This window comes from Microcebus murinus, chromosome 1, assembly GCF_040939455.1.
Source record: "Microcebus murinus isolate Inina chromosome 1, M.murinus_Inina_mat1.0, whole genome shotgun sequence".
NCBI lineage: Eukaryota > Metazoa > Chordata > Mammalia > Primates > Cheirogaleidae > Microcebus > Microcebus murinus.
In genome coordinates this window covers 99,329,366-99,346,122 of record NC_134104.1, presented here as the reverse complement: position 1 = coordinate 99,346,122, position 16,757 = coordinate 99,329,366, and the positions used below count along the sequence as shown (strand labels likewise).

The 16,757-nt window shown below is 35.2% G+C and overlaps 1 protein-coding gene across 1 annotated transcript in view; it reads right to left on the bottom strand.

The window, feature by feature from the left end:
* Nucleotides 1-14,107: 14,107 nt before the first annotated feature.
* The window catches only part of KPNA4 (karyopherin subunit alpha 4), a 60,601-nt gene continuing 57,951 nt past the window's right edge, over nucleotides 14,108-16,757 (bottom strand). Inside the window, exons 16-17 of the mRNA XM_012782768.3 lie at nucleotides 16,248-16,342; nucleotides 14,108-14,597 (exon numbers count right to left, since the gene is read on the bottom strand). Of these exons, the coding sequence (XP_012638222.1) occupies nucleotides 14,499-14,597; nucleotides 16,248-16,342 (194 nt within the window). The 3' untranslated portion in view covers nucleotides 14,108-14,498. The remainder of the gene's footprint in view (nucleotides 14,598-16,247; nucleotides 16,343-16,757) is intronic.

Sequence of the window (16,757 nt, the reverse complement as noted above, 5' to 3'; positions counted from 1 at the left end):
CCGGCTAATTTTATTTCTATATATATCTTAGTTGGCCAATTAATTTCTTTCTATTTATAGTAGAGACAGGGTCTCGTTTTTGCTCAGGCTGGTTTTGAACTCCTGACCTCGAGCAATTCGCCCTCCTCAGCCTCCCAGAGTGCTAGGATTACAAGCGTGAGCCACCCTGCCCGGCCTCTGTAGTGCTTTAATTAAAGCAAAATCAAAATAATACACACTATGATTACAAAACTAGGGAAATAAAGGAAAAATATTTACATGTCTCCCCCAAATACACTATCTTGTATGAAAATACATTTCACATATTTGTAAGCTCTGATTAGAGCCTTGAAAATTATAGGCCAAATACAAAAATTTGTCATGTGACAAATTTCAAAATACTACATTCTTTTATAAAGACTTTAATACTGCCACCTTGTGGCAGCAAAACCACTTTATGTAAAAATTATATATTTATATTATTCATGAGTTCAAGATTCAGTTAAGTATTTTCTTCAACATCATGTGATAAAAGTCTCCCTCCAACCCTATCCTTCAGAATTCAGCTCTTCTCTATAGAGAATCCAATATTGATAATTTCTTAAATTTTCCCATAGATTTTAAGTATATTCAAGCAAATATGTATATATATTTAAATACAAATGTTAAAATATCATATACAGTTATATATTTTGCTTTTTCAGCCTTTTAATAATAGTTTGGAGATTTTTCTTTATAAACACACAGGCGTTCCTTATTTTTTTTAAATGGGTATAAAATTGTCTATTTCATTGATGTCAATTGATTTATTTAACCAGCCTCCTAGTAATGTTTAGTTCCAGTCTTTTGATTTTCTAAATGATGCTGCAATGAATAAATCTGTATGTATGCCATTTCACACATTTTGGGAAGTAATAATTTTCATAGATTTTTATCAAACTTACCTCCACTGAGTTTGTACCAATTTGCACTCCAAACAGCAAGGTATGAGAGTACTGTTTTCCCACACCAGTGACATTTTGTTATCCAGACTCTTAATCTTTAGCAATTTGACATAACAAAATGGTTTCTTGCAGTTTTAATTTGAATTTGTTATTATAGGGATGATTGAACCTATTTTCATATGTTTAAGAGCCTGCTTTAGTTTGCTAGGGCTGCTACATCAAAGTGCCACAAACTGGTTGGCTTAAATAACAGAAATATATTGTCACAGTCCTGGAGGCTGGAAATCTAAGGTTAAGATAACTGCAGGTTCATTCCTTCTGAGGGCTGTGAGGAGGATATGCTCCATGCCTGTGCCCTATCTTCTGATGGGTTGCTGCAATCCCTGGCATTCCTTATTTTGTGGAAGCATCACTCTGAGTACTGCCTTCCATTTCACGTGGCACTCTACCTGTGTGTGTGAGAGGGCGTCTCACTATATCACCCAGGCTGGTCTCAAACTCCAGGGCTCAAGTGATCCTTTCACCTTAGCCTCCTGAGTAGCTGGGACAATAGGTACATTGCACTTGGCTTCTCCCTTTTTATAAGGAAATCAATCATATTGGATTGGAGCCTCCCCTACTGATTTCATTTTAACTCCATTGCCCCTCTAAAGACCTTATCTCCCAATAAGGTCACATTCTGAGGTATTGGGGGCTAGGACTTCAACATATGAATTTTAAGGGAACACAATTCAGCCCATAACAGAGCCATTTATATTTTCTTAAATTGTCTGTGCATATATTTTATCCGTAAAGCCTTTTAAAATTGATTTGTAAGAACTTTTCATGTTATAAAAATGAGTTCTTTGTCTAGCAGGAAGATAAATATTTTTCTGTTAGTTTTCTTTACACTTTGCTTGTGAAAGTTTCCCTACGCAGATAATCTTAATTTTTTATGTAAGTAAAATGCGTCAATGTGTTTATGGCTTCTGAGGTTTCAGCTAGACCCAGAAATATCTTCCTCACTTTGCATTTATATAAAAATTCTCCCATGGCTTTCCACTAGTACTTTCACATTATTAGTATTTGTTTTTACCTTTATTTATTTTGATTTTTTTTCCTGATAAGAGGTGTGAAGTATGAAATCAACTTTCTTTCTGGATGTCTACTCAGTTTTTCACGGCTATTTATTGAAAATTTCATCTTTCCCCAGCTATTTGAGATGCTCCCTTTAATATATAGTCTGTTCCTTTATGTGCTTGTGTCTATTTTGGGATTTTTAAAAAATTTAGCTCTAGTGAACAATTTATTAAGTCACTTCTAAATTATTGAGAATTTATATTTTAAAATCTAACAGAACTAGTCCCCCTTTTCAGAATTTTCATGAATATTCCTGTTTATAGTTATTCTTTTAAAAGATCAACTTAGGAAATGACATATTTGTCTCATTTAAGAAAATTGTGTTGCCTGGGCTAGAGTACTGTAGCATCAGCCTAGCTCACAGCAACCTCAAATTCCTGGGCTCAAGTGACCCTCCTGCCTCAGTCTCCTGCGTAGCTGGGACTACAGGCATGCACCACCATGCCTTGATTATATATATATGTATATATATATATATATATATATAATGTTTTAGTTGTCCAGCTAATTTCTATTTTTTTAGTAGAGATGGCTCAGGCTTATCTCGAACTCCTGAGCTCAAGCAATCCTCCCACCTCAGCCTCCCAGAATGCTAGGATTACAGGTGTGAACCACCATGCCCGGCCAAGAAAATTGTATAATTTTTAATTCAAATCTTCATTTGTGTTTGACAGTAATATTTTAAAAAGTTGAGGTATAATGTACATACAGTAAATGTCACCCTTTTTAGTGCAAAGTTCTATGAATTTTGACAAATGAATACACTTGTGTAACCACTACCACAATCAAGATAGCACTTCTTTATCACCCCCAAAATTTCTTTGGGGCCTCTTTACAGTCAATCTCTCCCCTCCCTAGTCCATGGTAACTACTGATCAGTGTTCTATCCTTACAGTTTTGCCCATTCTAGATTGTCATGCAAATGGAATCATACAGTGTGAAGTCTCTGAATCTTGATTCTTTAATATAGTGCATTTGAAATACACCCATGTTGTATCAGATTTTTACTGATAATAATCCATTATTTGGATGTACCAATTTATCCATTCACCAACTGAAGGAACTATGAATTGTTTCCAGTTTGGTATTATGAATAATGTATCTATAAACATTCACATACAGGTTTTCATGTGGACGAAGATTTTATTTCACCTGAGTAAATACCTAGGCATGAGATTGCTGCTTTTAGGGTGAAGTGCATGATTAATTTTCTAAGAAAATGCAAAACTGTTTTCCAAAGAGAATGGACAATTTTGTATTCCCACTAGGAATGTATGAGAGTTCCAGTTGCTCTGTAACCTTGCCAGCACTCGGTTTTTAAAAATTTTAGGCATTCTAAAATAGGTGCATAGTGGTATCTCATAGTATTTATTTGCATTTCTCTCAGGATTAAGGATTTTGAACATATTTTCATAAGCTTATTTATAATCCACATATCTTTTGTCAAGTCTCTGTGCAAGTTTTCGCTCATTTTGAGTTGTTTTTTATTGAGCTTTTAGTTTAGATATTGAGATAACATTGATTTCCTGCAGAAGCATTTAATGTTTTCATCTTAATCTGGCACATTTCTTACAAAGTTTGTTCCTTGGATGAATTTGTTCTGTAAATCTATTTTTGTTTCTTCTATATGATGCATATATACCTAACATTGCTGTGGAAGTGGCTTGTCGGAGCTGCCCTGAAGCAGTCGTGATGTTGAGAAAGCATGGCCTGAAAAGTACAGAAGTCGATCCCTGAGGTGTCACTGTGCTTCAGTGGTGAATAATAAAAACGGACAACTGAAACCCAGAAGTGTCTTCCTGCCACCACAGTCTGGTGGTGTCACTCCAGTGCTCTCTATTGACAAAGCATAACACTGTGCCAGTTGGTAAAGGAAAAATGCCTACATGCTTCAGCTCCAGTGACAAAGAATGTATTTGAAGCTGTGAGGCAATACATGGATAATGGACACACTCCCTAAATATCTATGTCATCCCCTCGTCTCTATTCCAATTATGTACTGCCCTATTCAGGACCTCTTTATCTGATGCCCAATTGCTCTAAAAACTTCCTATTCCATCTTCCTGCTCCTATTCTTCTCTCTCTGAAATTCTTCTCTCTCCATCTTCAACAAAGTGGACAAAACGATTTACTTAAAAGTCCAAATTTGACAATGATACACTCCTACATATTCCTAAGTCCTTCCTTCTAAACAAAATGTATTATGTGTTGCTTGGTTTGGTACCTTCCCACCATTACCTGCTGTGAGCTTTTAGACTAAAAATGATTCCATTTTTTCCCTTCCTGACACTGCTCATAGATGAATGCCCTTGCCTCCACTTCGTTTGACTAAGTCCTGAGTGAGGAGGTCCTACCTCCTCCAAGACTTCACTGACAACGCTTCTACCTTCAAGTCTGCGTTAAGTACCCATCTTCTTTCCTTCCATAAATCTACTTATTCATTCATCTAAAGAATATTTATGCTCTATGTTCTAAGCAATGCGCTATATGGTTTCTGCTATAGTCTAATAAAATATGAAGTTTAATTGTGAACTTATGCTCTAAAGGAATGAAATTCTATGGGAACTTTTAATAAAACAATGATATTAAAAGAGAAGCTGAAAAGCCAGTGCAATGGAAACACGGAAAACAGTGGTATCTGTGAGAAGTGGCTAGAGAAGTAGGCAAAGGCCAGAAAATGAAAGACCATAGCCACAGTTAATGATTTTACCTTATTTCAAGGACATTTGAACACTAATACTTGCATGAGGAATTTTTTATTTTGGGGGGAAGCTGGGTTCACTCTGTTGCCCAGGGTGGAGTACAGTGGCATGGCCATAGTTTGCTGTAGCCTCGAACACCTGAGCAGAAGCAATCCTCTCACCTCAGCCTCCCAAGTAGCCAGGACTACAGGAGTGCACCACCATGCCTAGCTAATCTTTAAAATTTTTTTGTAGAGATGGAGACTTGCTATATTGCCCAGGTTGATCCTGGCTACAAGTGATCCCCCTGCCTTGTCTTCCCAAAGTGCTAGGATTACAGGTATGAGCCACCTGCCAGGCCAGGAGTTGTTAAATTTCTAAAGAAGTTTTTATAGTACTGTGTTTACGATAAAAGAAAAAGTTCAATATTTTTAGACATACATGACAAAATGTCTGGGATTTCCTTCAAAATTATCCAAGGGAGACAGGAAAAGGTGAGTGGGCTACTGAGGAAACGAGCTGGGCCATGTCTTGATGATCGTGGAAATGGGTGATGTATACAGGATGATTATTTCATTCTAATTTTGCACATGCTTGAAATTTCCAATACTTTAATCAAGAGAAAAAAATATTTGTTTTTACCCTAAGAACAGTGAGAAGATATTAAGAGTAAGAATGTTGGCACACTCAGATTTTTCAGAAAGATCACCCTGGCTTCAATGCAGAGATCAGACTGGAAAGGTGCCAGAGTGGCTGTGGGAGACCATTTTAATAGACTTTTACAATGGTTCAAGAAGAGAGATGATAGATTAGAGAGGTAGAACTGGAAATAAGTGAATGGACGCAAGAGCCATTTTGAAGAACTTTAGGGTGAGGGGTGATGACATTTGTTGAGATAGGAAACAATACAAGAGGACCATGTCTGTGGGTAGAAGATGACCATGGGCTTAGTCGTGTTCAAGTTAAGGTGGTGTTGCCTTCTAGACAACTAAGCGGAAATTCCAAGAAGCAAGTATGGAAATTTCAGAGAAAGGCAGTGCTCAATTGGGAATCAGTGAAATGTCACTGATGATCACTGAAGTTTGGTCATTTTTCCTCTCCATAGAATAAAGGGTGTTTGAGAAAAGAACCTTGGGCTGAGACTAAAAAACTCAAACATTTAATGAACAGAGAGAAAGACGTACTAATGTGCTAGAAAGGAGACAAAATGCTAGGCAGGAGTCTGAAAGGACAGAGGGAGGTGGTAGTGGTCAGAGAAGAAGAAAAATAATGTGGTGTTGTGAAAATCTAGAAGGGAGTGATTAAGTTTCTAAAGTTTCTTAGAGTCAAGATAAAGACAAAAATGGCCTGTTTAATTTTGTGACAAGTAGGCACTGGTGAGTTTTCAAGGGTTTTTATGGAGTGATAGGGACACATGAGAGAATGGAATGGGTTGAGAAGTGGACGGGATTTGAGCAACTGGAATGAGCAAGCAAACTTCTTACAGAACTTTGGCTGTAATGGTACGGGGAGGATGTAGTAGCTGGAAGGGGAGTGTTTAGCTTTCCAAAGACGAAAAAATTTGAGCATGTTTAAATATTATGTACGACTACACTGAAGGGGAATGGCTGAATATAAATGAGGAGAAAAGCCGAATTCATAGTGTGAAATTCCTGAGAAGTAGCAGGAGCTAGGATTCATGACAATGTCATTGCCTTAGTTGTGAGGAAAGATATGTTCCTCTAAAGGAACAGGAAGGAGTGGATGAGTGATAGCTAAGTGGGTTTCTAAGGTCAACTGAGCTGAGAGTTCCTTTCCTAGTTTCTTTGCCATCAAGGTTATACACTATGAGTGAGGGGGAAGCAGGGAGCTAAAGAGGTTTGAAAAAAATTGAAATATAAATAATTGAAAAAAAAGTCTGGAGAAAATGAATTTAGAGATACTATGCCTAAATTTTTTGTGTGCTCCATCAAATGCTCTGATACAGTCTCTAAGCAGTGGGGTTTACTTAATGTATTACGTACATCTATCGTTGTACATTTTTTTCATTTATCATTGCTTTTCGTCTGTATACTCTCCCAGTAAACCAAATTGACAACAAGTGCTACATTCATTGGTTTTGTAGCCCTAGCTCCTGGTTTAATGCCCAGCCCAATGTGGATTCTCAGGTATTTGTTATATGTAGAAATGAATAAAGCTTATCATTACTTGCAGCAAACTTTAAAGGAAATTTCTCCTAGACGCTATGTTTATTATCTACTGAGGATTATTCTATGAGCTTTATATAAATTAACTCATTTAAGCCATACAATCATTCACTGAGGTATCAGATGAAGAAACAAACACATAGAGATAAAATAACTTTACAAGGTCCCACAGAAGTGGCAGAGCCAAGATTTGAAGCCAGATAATCTATCAAAGGGGCACTGTATGAATTTGTACCAAAGGCGGCTTCAACAATCAATAGTAAAACGGGGTAAACACCATAATGATTATCAGAATTGTTCAGAATGGGAGGGTGTTTCCTGTGCTGGCTCATTAATTCAAGCAACTAAAAATGTGTACAATTACTACTGAGGCAGAAGCAAGCTTGTGTAATGTGATCACTTTAATCAATGAACACTGCAATATCAATAAACCAAGCATTTAAATAATTTCATTCTATAGCTGACTGACAAAAAAAAAAAAGCAATCAAATAACTTTGTGATTTGGATACTCTTTGTAAAAACATCTATTATTATAATAGAACATTATTTTAATAAATGATATATGGTATTTTTAAAAAACGAATTGTGTCAGTATTAGATGATATTAGGTTATTCCTATATGTAAAATTGGTATTTGAAAAACACATGAAGATCCATTTCAATATTCTATGGATGTCAGATATCCAGAGCTGACAGCTGGTAAAATATCAAAAGTGAGTAAAAAGAAATGAAGAAATGAACATTCACCTGGCATGGAATCAAATATCTTTCCTTCCTATAGGAGGCCTTCTAAACCTCAGATGTAATGAGACAAATTAAAAAATTCAAAATTGAAGGAAGACTTTTAGAGGTAGTTACTACAATCAGTTCATTTGAGAAGTTGCATCATTATTATCTCAAACGTTTATTGAGTGCCCAAAGAACTCAGGGTACCTTCATGGTGTTTACAGAGCTTTGCTTTTATGTCAACCTTGCCCTTAAGGAGCTTACAATCTAGTAAAAGACAGCCGGAGAAACGCAGATGTGATAGAGCAATGAGTGAAGACACTACAGACTGAAAAATTACCATAAATGTAAAACACATACCAAAGAATGAGAATTAATGGGGATAGATAGCAAGAATGGTAGACAGTCCTGGATATATTCCTGACTTCCTAAAGGAGACAGATACCTAGAATCCAAGGACATAAAGTGGAGTTGAGAAAACCAGGATGCAAACAAAACAATTCCTATCTGTGCCTCTCTTTTCTTACTCCTGGGGAGAAGTGCAAAACAAGGAATATAGGGATAGAGATAATAGGGAAACAAACTTTTCAGTACTCTTTTAGCACCTCTTATTACAAGTTGACTTAGACTAGAAGTTACTATTTAGGTATTTCAGCTGTCCTAGACTATCTATCTAAACTGATTCAAAGGAAAAAAAAGATAAAAAACTAGTTTCTCTGCACCTGTTCTATATACACATATATAACTTAACCTTAACTAAAAGGTTAAGATGATCAGAACTGCCACTATGTTAAAGACCACTGGACTGGATATAACAACATAGACATGGCAGAATTGCTAGTTACATAGGTGATGCACCTTTAACACAGCACTGGGAACTTCTTAGATTTGTGGCAGAATATACCCATTTACGGCAACACATTGGCAAGTACAAAGGGAAATGGCTGGAGGTAGAAAACACCCAGAGTAATACATTTTTTGCTAATGAGTTGAAAAATGGCACAATCCAGAAGAAACAAGAAATATGGTAATACCATAGGAGAGTGAATAAAGTTATCTTAATTCCCCCAATCACAATTGAGTCAAAATAAGGAGCCCCGTCCCCTTTTATAAATAGAAATACCTTCGTTAGCTGAGTCCAAGAGTTGGATATTATCACTGTACTTAAACAGAATAAAAAGGTTACTATGTGCAAAAGATGGGGAAGGGTGGCTCACAGAGCTCAAAACTCAGAGGAATGGAGAGGACGACACTGAGGTAATTATCTGGAAGGCAGGTAACTGGAGATTGAGAGCGCCACAAAAAGCATGTAGACTTAAGCAGGTTATTAGAAAACTTTAAGTTGTTTCAAAGTAAGAGTAAAAACAAGCTGACAGAAATCTTGGGTAAAATTAGAGAGTAACCATAGTCAAGGAATCCATCAGCTATACAGATCAGAGGTAAGATATAGTCAAGGAAAATAGGATTCATGCTTGAAGAATAACAAAGAAAAACATTACGTGGAACAAGTTATTACAAATTTCTTTACAAAAAATAAAACTGGAAGAACCGATAGTCTGCAAAGGCTAAGTTACCTGGACTAGGCAGCATATTTAGAGCTACAAAAGACATAAAATTTGTGGAGAGAAGGCAGGAATTGGGGCAAAGAGAAAAGTGCTAAGGGAGTATTACAATCCTTTGGTGGGAGGTAGTTTAGAAAGAATCTGTAGGAACATTTACTTGTCTTCATACTTAGCTGCTCTTATACCCAAAGTAGTAGCTGTCAAACCACTTTTATCAACATTACAGCTTGACATCGACATCCTGAATGAAATTTCTGTCACCTAAAGAGCCTAGATTTACAAGCAATATTCAAAATTAATGAAAATGCTAGGTTAAGTCTTTAGGGAAAACACGTTAAATCTACCTTCCCTATAAATGACTGATGTGCTAGTTTATGTAAAATTGACATTACAGTCCAGAGTTGCTTCCCATCACACTGGAATATATGTTTTACCAATCATCATTTTTTCACCTTCCTTTATTAATTATTAAGATTGCACAAATGCCATCAATGTGGACCTTGATTCTATTTAAAGGCATCTATACAGCAACTTTTTATTACTGTATTTTTTTTTTAAAACATACATTGTGTTTATTAAAAAGTTTAAGAAGAAAACTTTTTCCTTTAAATGTTCAAAATGTCAAGTTTGTTAGGCATAAATTTGCTAGAACAGTGTTTGGGAATATTGCATCAGATATCTGGGCAAATTTTTTCCCTCATGTCATATTAAATTATTGGCTGACATTAACGAATTTTGCCAATGAATAATCAAGAAGTAAAAAAGGTACAGTACTCAGATATCCTGGCATTCAATATTCAATTGATTCTAATTGAAATTTCATACATAGAAAGGTAAACAATCTACCAAACAATCAGAAGTTAAATGGTAACTGCTTTTGGTCAAAGCTAAGTCAGCCTGATAACAGTGCACCTTCTTAATAGCTAAAATGGATCTTGAAAACCTTTTAAAAAGGTCAACTAATTTCAAAACTCTTAGGCAAGCTTCTACAACTAATGTTGGCCATTCCTCAGCATACAACATAGAAAAAACTGCATAAACATTTTTTACGTTTGTTCATAAATTTAAACGAACTTGGATTACCTTTAGAATAGTAATTGGAAAGCACTGGGAATTGAGTTGAGATCTGGGCCTTATCTCGCCCTTGTAGGGGTGTGACTTTGCCACCTCTTGACAACTCTATCACCTGAAGGGGAGGGAGGGCTGGGACAGATCATTCATACTCTACCTCATAGACTCCTAACAATGCCTTAAAAATGTATGGAAAACTGTACATTTATGCAACTTTTTGGGGAAGCTGGTCTGTAGTTTTCATTCGGTTCTCACAGGTGATTTTGATCCAAAAATAAGCTTGCACTATATAAAGTGATCACTTCCAAATTGTTCCAGTTTTAAATACTAACATTTCCTTATGGTAGGCAGAACTCTTAGGATGGCTCCCAACATTCTTGGTACACATATCCCCAGTATAACTCCTTCCCTGAGTGTGGGCAGGATCTGTAAATATGATGGATGTTACCTGTGACTGGACAATGAGATGAAAGGATTTTGCAGGTGTAATTAAGGTATCTAATAATCAATTTGGCTTTGGATTAAACAAAAGGGAGATTATCATGAGGGGTAGGGGCTGATCTAATCGGGCTAGACCTTTAAAGGAGGGCTTAGAGTGTTCCCCAAGACCAGAAATTACCCAGCTAGTCTTGAGGAAGCAAATAGCTGTGAGTTTTACAGCTGCAAGGAAATGGATTGTGGCAGACAACTTTACTGCAGTCTTGTGAGACCCTGAGTAGAGGACCATAACTGGACTTTTGACCTACAGAAACTGTGAAATAATATACGTTGTGTTTTAAGACACTAAGTCTGTGGTAATTATACCACAACTACAAAGCAATTAGTCTTTAAAGGCAAATCTTAGCTTAATTTTTGTAACATTTTTCTTGAGGGAACCAAGGCAATGGAGAATCCAAAAAGGGGGCCCCATATTATTGTTTCAATAAACCCAGTCATTTTACAATGCAGTTTTACCTTTAGAGAAACAAAAAGCCCCTCAACTTATGCATTGAGGTAAGCCTAAATGATAAACCCCTCTCCTCAAAATTCTTCCAGATGCATTTTTAATTAGATAGCTTCAATTATAGAAATGTTCCAGGTTTGCTCAGAGCAACATGGAAAGTATTAATATCACCATGACACACAATTACTGAAGTTTTTGAGAATTAGAAAGGAAATATCCTTAAAGATTGTTTCTAGGGCTTCTCACATACCTCTAATATTATTTTTATAGCACTTGAGAAGGGCTCAATGCTCAAAAAAGAGTTTAAGACAGGAAAAGTCAGGAACATTTAGCTTATTATTCCATTTCTTCCCTCATCAAAAATAACAGTCTATATATAAAATGAATCCATTTCCTAGATCACTGGAGAATTAAAAAAAAGAGTTGTGTTTAAACTACGTAACTGTGGTGAACTATTAACTGTACTAAACAATTTCAGACACAGAAAAGCCCTTCCTAGAATATCAATGTCCTGTATAACGCAGCAGGTAGAAATAAAATATTTAGACTATGAACTAGCCCTTTACTCAGAGATCTTTTTTTTTAGATGGAGTCTTGCTCTGTGGCCAGGGCTAGAGTGCCATGGCATCAGTCTAGCTCACACCAACCTCAAACTCCTGGGCTCAAGTGAGTCTCCTGCCTCAGCCTTCCAAATAGCTGAGATTATAGGCGCATACCACCAAGCCTGGCTTTTTCTATTTTTAGTGGAGACAAGGTCTCAGCTCTTTTGTTCAGGCTGGTCTCAAACTCCTGTCCTCAAGTGATCCTTCCACCTCAGCCTCCTAGAGTGGTAGGATTATAGGTGTCAGTCACTGTGCCTGGCCTGTACTCAGATATCTTAATATCACCCTTATCTATCTTACATATAAGAATAACTATTCTATAAAATAATTTGGCCTATTACAAGCTAATTGGCTTACTGGAATCAGATTTTTGTGTACCAAAAACACAAATTATGTGAAGTACTGTTATGTTCACCTTTCAGTAACTAATGCCTTTGGTAAAAACCATGCTTTGTAAGCAATCTATCTTTTGGAGCCATATATTGAAGTTATAGTAATACTGAAAATATAGCTCAATTCGTCTTTCTCAATTTATTTTGCTGGAGAGTGACGCAAGGTCAAAACCTTAGCTCGGACAGGGAGAAAGCAGAAGCACAGTGTCAAATGAACACATTCAGGGTGCTAAAATATTAATGTTCATACTGTAATTATACAACCTATGAAATTTCTTGTTATGTTGGTTCTAGTTAAAAGCTTAAGAAAGACAAGAAGCTAATATAAGCTGTTGAGTTATAATCTAACTTTACATTAATATAAAAAAAAATCCACACACCACACACACACCCCATGTAAAACATTGCTTTAACTTTTAATGTTTATTTCCCCAAGACAGCCTAGCCTGCACTCTACTTGGATAAATTTTACAAGCTAGTTTTCTGCTGCTTCTAGTTTTAAATTTTAACCATGTTTCTGATGACAAGGAATGCTGCAAAAATACTCTAGTTCAACAAAGAGTTATGATCACAAAATAATTTTTATCCATTCTACAGTGTTTCAGAATTACCAGTTGATTTTTAAACACAAAGTAGATATAGATGCTAATGGTGGCTAATCTGGTATGTTTCTTATAGCAAACTGTTGTTCATGCAACACTTGTGCTCAAAGGGGAAGGCACAGGATTTCCTACAATGAGCCACCTTATAAAGAGTTCTTTTTGTACAAATTAATTTATGTCACATTTAATTTAGTGTGCATAACCTCAAAACTGAGGTATTATTCCAATTTATAAAAACCACTTGCATAACTTTTATGCAAGTTTTAAAAATACAAAGTTTTCTCCCTAAAGTGGCTCAAAATAGATTGTTCATGGCTGCCTACATCTAAGATAAAAAGATTCTAAAACAATTGAACAGATTAGGCATATTATTAAAGGTGTTCAAACCATTACTTGATTTGTACATCTACTCAAACCTCTTCATCGGTTTTTATTCAGCAGTACATATGCACCAAATTCCATTTTAGAAGTTTCCATATCATTTTCATAGAAAACAAAGCTTGAAAACAAGTAACATTTAAACACAGCACGGTATTCTACCACAAATGAAACTTTTTTCTTCTTCTTCTTTACAGGACTCAACAAAATCTAAAAATGAACTATGCTGTAGATTTACCTCATGCAAAGATCTTTATGTTATCTCTGAAAATGAAAAGGATGGCCTTTTAAGCACATTTTACCGTTTTATACTATTATGGCAACTTGTGTACTGCAACACAGTCTATTTTGAGGGAAATTTATGATTTTTTTCATGCAAAAATCTACACAAATTAGTTTTGATGATATGGAAAGCTTTTCATAGCATCAAACATTCATCTGGTGCAAATGCACAGGGAAACCTTCCTGAAAAGTTTTCTGACTTGAGAAGCAAGTAAAAAAAGCCATACTAGGTAAAGTAAATAAAAACTAAAAAAAAAAAAAAAAAAAAAAAAGGGAGGGAGGTGAGAAAAGGGAAGAGGGAAAATAGAAAACACAGGCTGCAGAGTAAACCAATGTCTGCTGCTAAACCGGTCTTTGTTTTCATGTCCAGTGTACATTAACACTTATGATCTCATTTTGATGATTTACTAGGTTTGTTATCAGCCCCCTGAAGGCAAATCAAGCTTGCATGCGTTCACATACAGCACCACAACCACACTCTCGTACACAGTCACTCCAGGACTAGGAGTCTGCTTCATGAGTGAAGAGCCCTAGATTTGAAAGATGAACCTGGCTCTCTATCACTGAGCCAGACATTCATTCGACATTGTCCATTCACACACTGCTTCATAGCAAGGCCTGGGCTCATTTTCCTTTGACTTATTGGGCATCCTATTCTCTTTCATGCTTACAAGGCTTGAAGATGACAGTACTGCACTTTCCCCTCAATTGATAAAGAGTAAGTCAATGTTCCTTCTCAGGCACTGAAGATCTGTGACCTGTAGCCCTTTTTACTTTGAACAACCTAAGTAAGCATTCATGTAAAGTTTTCGTTACATTTTGCCACTCATTCTCACTCGCACCCACTCGCCATCTTGACCTCATTTGGGCATTTTCTGTGATTCCAAATGAAATCTTCACATTTTCTTTCCCGATTTAATGCAGCAGCAGATCCCATGAGCCAAACTTGATGGATCAAACCTTTTTATATATATGTATATATATATATATATCTCAGTGCTGCATTGTACCTAACTTCCACAACATCTTTCTAAAACTGGAACCCTTCTGTTGGTACATTGGCAGATGAATTGAAACCAAATGTTCCACCTTGAATTGCCTCTGGAACAAGGCTAGGATCTTCATCAATCTAGGCAATAAAAGAAAAAGAATGTGATGATTACTTTTAAAGTATATATAATAAATGACATTACAGTAGTCCCATTACCCTTATACTAAAAGAGAGATAAGTGTCAACGTTGTCCTACCATCCTTTAGAAAGCTGAAACACTTTGTAAAGCTTTCTCTTAAGGGATGCCAAAATAAGAATAAACTTAAGAGAATACTTAAGATGGATATCATCCAAAAGAATGAAGGAGCAATAATAAATTGGAGATGGTCCTAGGTCTCAAATTGGGAAGGTACACATTGGTACCCACTACAATTTCCTTTGTACCTGTGCAAATGTATAAAGTTAGTGACAATTAAAAAAACTAATGCTGTCACCACTTTGGAAAGTAAGTGTAATCTTTTGGTTAACCTTTTAATAGCAATTGGAGACAAAGGGTATTTGGGCTTAAAATAATAAAATACAGGTTGAGTATCCCTAATCTGAAAAGCCAAAATCCAAAATGTTCCAAAATCTGAAACTTTTGAGCACAAATGGCATTCCAATGAGCATTTTGGATATTGGATTAGGGACACTCAACTGGTAAATATAATGCAAATATTCAAAAATACTAAAAAATTAATAATCTGAAACACTGCTAGTCCCAAGCATTTCAGATAAGGGACACTCAACCTATAATAGGTCTGTTAATAATGGATAAATAATATTCTACATGCTTTATCAGAATGTTCATTTTGAAATTCCATAAAATTACAAACCTACAGTGTAGTTCCTATAACTATATACATCATCTGAACTGTATTGTTGGGGTATTAGAAATCCTAAGGCTTTGTCAACTTACTGCACTTTGTCACCACATTGCAAATTAGGATTTTCAAAAAATCTAACTTTAAGTTATATGATTAAAGATACCCTTAAAAGAATATGGCTCTTCTGAAAGTTGAGAAATCATTCAAGAAATCTACTGGTGGCTGTATCTAACCATTATAATTTGCTAAGGAGCAACTGCTTTAATTTTAGATTTACTTTTCCAAACAGGCAATACTAAAAGTAAGTGAATATTTAAATTTCAACTACTACATACTGACAATCTGAAGATATTTTAGATTATACCATATCTTAACTGTATAGTGCCTGATCTTTTTTGATGATTTATTTTGATGATATATTTTATGATTATTTTCATTTTATTTATTTATTATCTTCCTATTTGGCTTTGGTCACAAAATAAAAATAACAGTGACAATATATGTGTGTATATATATTATGTATATATATTATATGTGTGTATATATATTAACTAATTATTGTCATAAAGAACTTAATATAGGATATACTAATATCACTGCTTCATTTATAAACATGTCATGTTATTAAAATTTTTTTTAAAAATGAGAACTATAAAGACATAAAGTGAAAATAAAGCCTAACTTATCCACTGTCAAAAAAAATCCTTATCTTTTTGCCATTAGAGCTAATATGCCCTTAAGGGATTTTAAAATACTGAAATATTTATGTTTCCAAAGTAAGTGACATTACTGCCACACATCTATTTTAATCCATTAAAAAAAAAAAAAAACCCACAAATGTATATCCCCTAGCTTACTATATTATTTCATCCAAACTTATGTTTATATATAAAACTAAGAAAACTACAAAATTATTAAATACATCATCTGAAGAGAAGAACTGATCAATGATCTCATAGGCCAATTTGTAGATGTCTTCATTTTCATGATTTTGAAGTTGTTCAATTTTCTCCAGTCCTGCAAGAAATTTTATGAAGTGAAACAATAGTAATATTTAAAAAGTAGTGACAAGTTACAATAATCTTGGGAATACATATAATCCAATTTTTGGACTATAAACTCTTTAGAGTTTATATAAACTCTTTAGAAATCTATTCTAAAGCTGAATCTTAAAATAAAAAGATTTTATGCACAAAGATATAGCATATTTACCTTTAAAAAATTAATAGCCTGAGTATCTAACTGCAAGTATATAAGCAAGCCATGGGACCTCTATCTGTTCAGCAGAATAATATATAACCAATGTTTATAAAGAATTACAACATGTAAAATTGCTTTTGTTTGTTAAAAGTAAAAAGCAGAATCTTCCCACTTTATAGCATCTGCCAAGTTTTTCTCGTGAGCATACATGAATAAAAGATTTAAAATACTA